The 4,063-nt window shown below is 36.6% G+C and overlaps 1 protein-coding gene across 1 annotated transcript; it reads right to left on the bottom strand.

Moving 5' to 3' along the window:
- Positions 1-1,947: 1,947 nt before the first annotated feature.
- LOC110020815 (ETHYLENE INSENSITIVE 3-like 1 protein) lies at positions 1,948-3,369 on the bottom strand. The gene has a single exon (XM_020719102.1). It carries the CDS (start codon positions 3,367-3,369, stop codon positions 1,948-1,950), a length of 1,422 nt encoding a protein of 473 aa, XP_020574761.1.
- Between the last annotated feature and the right edge of the window lie 694 nt (positions 3,370-4,063).

The raw sequence follows: 4,063 nt of genomic DNA, 5'->3' as shown, positions 1-4,063 counted from the left end.
GATTGCATGAGACATTTTATGTATATTGTATGAACTTTTTTTTGTAATTTATACAGCTCGCCAAGTTTAATTCAGGTGTAGGATAATAAGAATATTGCTGCTAGACTCGTGCCATCATTTTGATAAATTTGTAAACACCAGGATTTTTGCATAATAAAGATAACTAATTGTAATATGAAATTTTAATGTTTCTTATGGACTTAGAAGGGACTAAGGAGTAGTTTTGTTCTTGATTTTTATTTACCATAAGATTTTGTGGATTGATCTGAAATTCTCTCTCTAAACATAATTAAGATTTCATTTTAGAAAATTAGGATTTAGTCACTTTGAAAACTCATTCAGTCTTTTAAGCTAAACGTAGGGCTAGTAGACTATAATTTTTTCTATTTTGAAAATTAAATAAGTTTTTAGTTGGATCGATATATGAAATCAAATTTGTTTATTATTTAAGAGACGCGTGTACTTGTGCAGTTATGGTATGCTTAAATGTGTTTATTACTTAAGAGACGCGTATACTTGTGCAGTTATTGTATGTTTCATACCATTTCAAACAAAAAAAAAAATGCTGGAAAATGTCATGTTTGATTTGGATCACCTATAAGTTGGCTTGGTTACTTGCATTCAGAAGATTACAACCAAGATTTATAATAGGCTTAGCAAAGATTAAAATCATTATGGTTGTTTTTGAATGACATAACCAATAAAAGTCAGCTTTTTAACTTTGCCCCCAATATAGAGATCTTCCCCAAAGAAGAGAGCCCCTTTTCACCCCTTACCACCATTGTCGGCATATATTACAAAAATATCCTTATTCTTAACATTTGAGCACTGATCAACTCCTTCCAATTCATTATTCTCCTTTGTAGAGCAGCAGGGATTACTTGTGGTGGTAGCCTAGTCTCTCCATCAATAATAATTTGGGGGGACGTTAATATTTGTTAGTACGAAAGACATTGTAAGGCCTAAAATATATATAGATTTGGCAATCAAGAGCTTTGTGAGTTTTAAGGCAATTTTAGAGAGATTAATAACGGGATACAAAAGAGGCAAATGGCATGCAACGCAATTGCTACGCAGAAAACTTCTATGAAGATCAAAAAAAGGCATTGGCTTTGTGTACCATTAATAAAAATATTTTTAAAGATGGAGGGATGTTATACATGAATAAAGACTGACAATGAGTTTATTTCTTGAATTTAGGATACATTTTTGTATGATTTTTAATTTATGATCGTTAAATATCATAGGACTTGAGCAGTATAACCAATGCACCCACAAAAAATAAAATAATAATAATAAAGAAATTAAAAGTATTTGCTATTTAATAGATGATCTATATTATTTTATTTTTCGGCATGATTCATCCAATGGTGAAAATTATTATTTATCATTTAATAATTTCATATATATATATATATATATATTATAATGGTGTATTTATTTATCTGCAAAATAAATAAATTAATTTATCTTTTTAACAATTAAAAATTTCTTAATTGTCTTTAGCTTTTTGACCTGTTTTATCATTTTCATTGTTAATATTTACTCTATCAATAACATGTGGGTTCAATACATTTCTCTTTCCTTCATGTTATTACTTTCTGCAATTGAATATATAAATATGTTGACACATTTCATATGAATGTATGTTATGCTGATATCCTGTGAATGTGTTATAAAGCTTATAAAATGTACGTGCATGATAGCAATTCGCGCTTGCCATAGGCCCATAGCCAGCTAAACCACAAATTAAAAAAAAATTAAAAATAATCAAGAAATAGAAGGGAAAAAACCAATTAAACCACAAATTTAAAAGACAACAAACAAACATCTCCACCGAACAACTATTTATTTAATTAAAAATTGGTATAAATTAGTTTCAGATTTTGTATGAAGCTACTATTTTTGCATCAGTTCCAATCAAAGCCGTAGCCATGACTTCATGTTTCAGTAATTCAGAAAACCACCATTGCCCTGATTCACCTGCCAATTCTCCATCCCAAAGAGAAATCCAAGTTCGCTTGGTGCTCCGCCAATCACTGTCTCGAAACTCAGATTACCGAAGCTTAAATCCACTTGATCGACTCTCCTCTTGTTCATCCCATCAAAGCTCGAATCATTCCCCTGCATTTGCAATGGAAACGAACGATGGCACTGATTCTGTTGCAGAAACCCGTTGCCCTCCACAGGTACAGCAACAGGGTGGAAATTATTGAACACCACATCAGTCCAAGCATGGCCGTTATCCTCTATTTCCGGAAGTATCGTTTGCTCTAACACGTTCGCCGCAGATTTGGTGGAATGGAAATCGGCCTCCGTGCTCTCGGGACTCTCCACATTCCGTATCATGATCTCTTCCGCCTTCTCATCAAAATTGTTATTATTTCCTAATTCCTGAGCCTGCAATTCGACGCCACCGACTCCCGGGTTCCCTCTCCGGTAAGCCTCCTCCTCATCTTTCACAGCCGCCATCCATATCTTCAGATCCCTCGCCGACATCTTCTCCTGAAGACACTTAGACTTCCTCACAAGCCGCCGAACCATGTCCAAATCCGGCGCCATATGCTTTATAATCGACAGCAACACGCCGACCTTCCAAGCCTTTTTTAGATCATGTGGCTTTCTATAAGGCGGCGGAGGTACATTCTTCGTCATATCGTTTAGAGCCCACCAGGTTTCGTAGCCGGTGGGCCACCACGGCGGGGCCACCCCTTTCTCTAATGGAAACCTCCGCTGCGGGGGGTTGCAGTGCGGCATCATGGCCGACAAAAGGGAGCCGAGCATGGTATCGGAGAGGTCCTTGAGCGAGCCGGGAGGAGCAGCACTGCGGCCGCCAGGCGTGCAGCGCTCACGTGCGAAGTCCTCGAGAGCTTTGGGGGCGGAGTGGCTGAACCGGACCTGATCTTTCCACCAAGCGCGAAGGTTATCCGAGGAGCCGGTGATGGTCTTGCCGGCTTCGGAGATAATGCCGTAGACGTAGCCTTGGGCTTTGCATTCGTCGGTAAGTTGAAGCATGTATTTGATGAGGGAGTCTCGTACTCGGGATAATTTTTTGCGGCGCGTTTGTTGCATTTTTGAATTGAGTTTGTTGTCTGTTGGGTCGATGCAGTTGTTGGCGCTTTCTTCGACGTGGAGTTGTTGTTGTTGCTCTTGTTCTCTCATGCGTTCGATGCGGAGTTGGTCGAACCAAATTCGGCGCTGGAGGTCTTCGATGGTCATGCCGTCGTCGTATTCTTCGCTGTCGGCTTTGATTTTGAGGGTTGGGCAAGGGATGGGGAGGTTTGCAGGATGAGTTTGGGCATTGCTGTTTATTGTGTTGAGCGGAAGGATTTCGCTGTCCAGGAATTGAGAAGATCCGGTTCCTTCCATTTCCCTGATAAAATTTGCTTTTATTTATCAGTATTTTTTGAAGATATTTTCTATCTTCTTCTACAACCACTATATATATATATATATATATATATATATATATATATACTCTGCTCTCATTATATATATATATATATATATACATATACTCTGTTCTCATAATGTTGTTGATTTTCTCTGGGGTTGCAGGAGAGGTTAGAACTGATGGATTGCACAAATTTAGATTGTTTTTGTGCTGCACTTTCAGGAAAAAATGATTCTGCCGGCACGTAACACAGTCCAATGATTGGAAAAAAGAATGACTAAGTCGGGATAAATTTTTTGTTTTAAATTTATTTTTAAATATATAATAGTCAAATCATTAACATCACGATAAAAATATCCCAACAACTATTTTTTCTTAAAATAAAAAACACATTTTTAGGCATAAGTTCTAAATACTAAGTTGTATAAATATAAAACATAAATAGTAAGCGTTAGAAATGCATGCCTAAGAATTGAGGCTAAGATGAGTTGTATAAAATCATGTTTTTATATTGCTTACGATTGAGGTATGGTTAGAGCATTACACTTTATTATTTTTTTAAGAGCAGGCGAAATTATCAAATATCTATTTTTTTTTGTATATTAGGTAATAAAAATATATGGAAGGGGAGGGGGGCAATTGCTTACCCTTCAAACATACAACTTTCTT

Source organism: Phalaenopsis equestris, unplaced genomic scaffold, assembly GCF_001263595.1.
Source record: "Phalaenopsis equestris unplaced genomic scaffold, ASM126359v1 Scaffold000001, whole genome shotgun sequence".
Lineage (NCBI taxonomy): Eukaryota > Viridiplantae > Streptophyta > Magnoliopsida > Asparagales > Orchidaceae > Phalaenopsis > Phalaenopsis equestris.
Note: the sequence above shows the minus strand (reverse complement) of the source record. Positions and strands in the feature narration are given on the sequence as shown.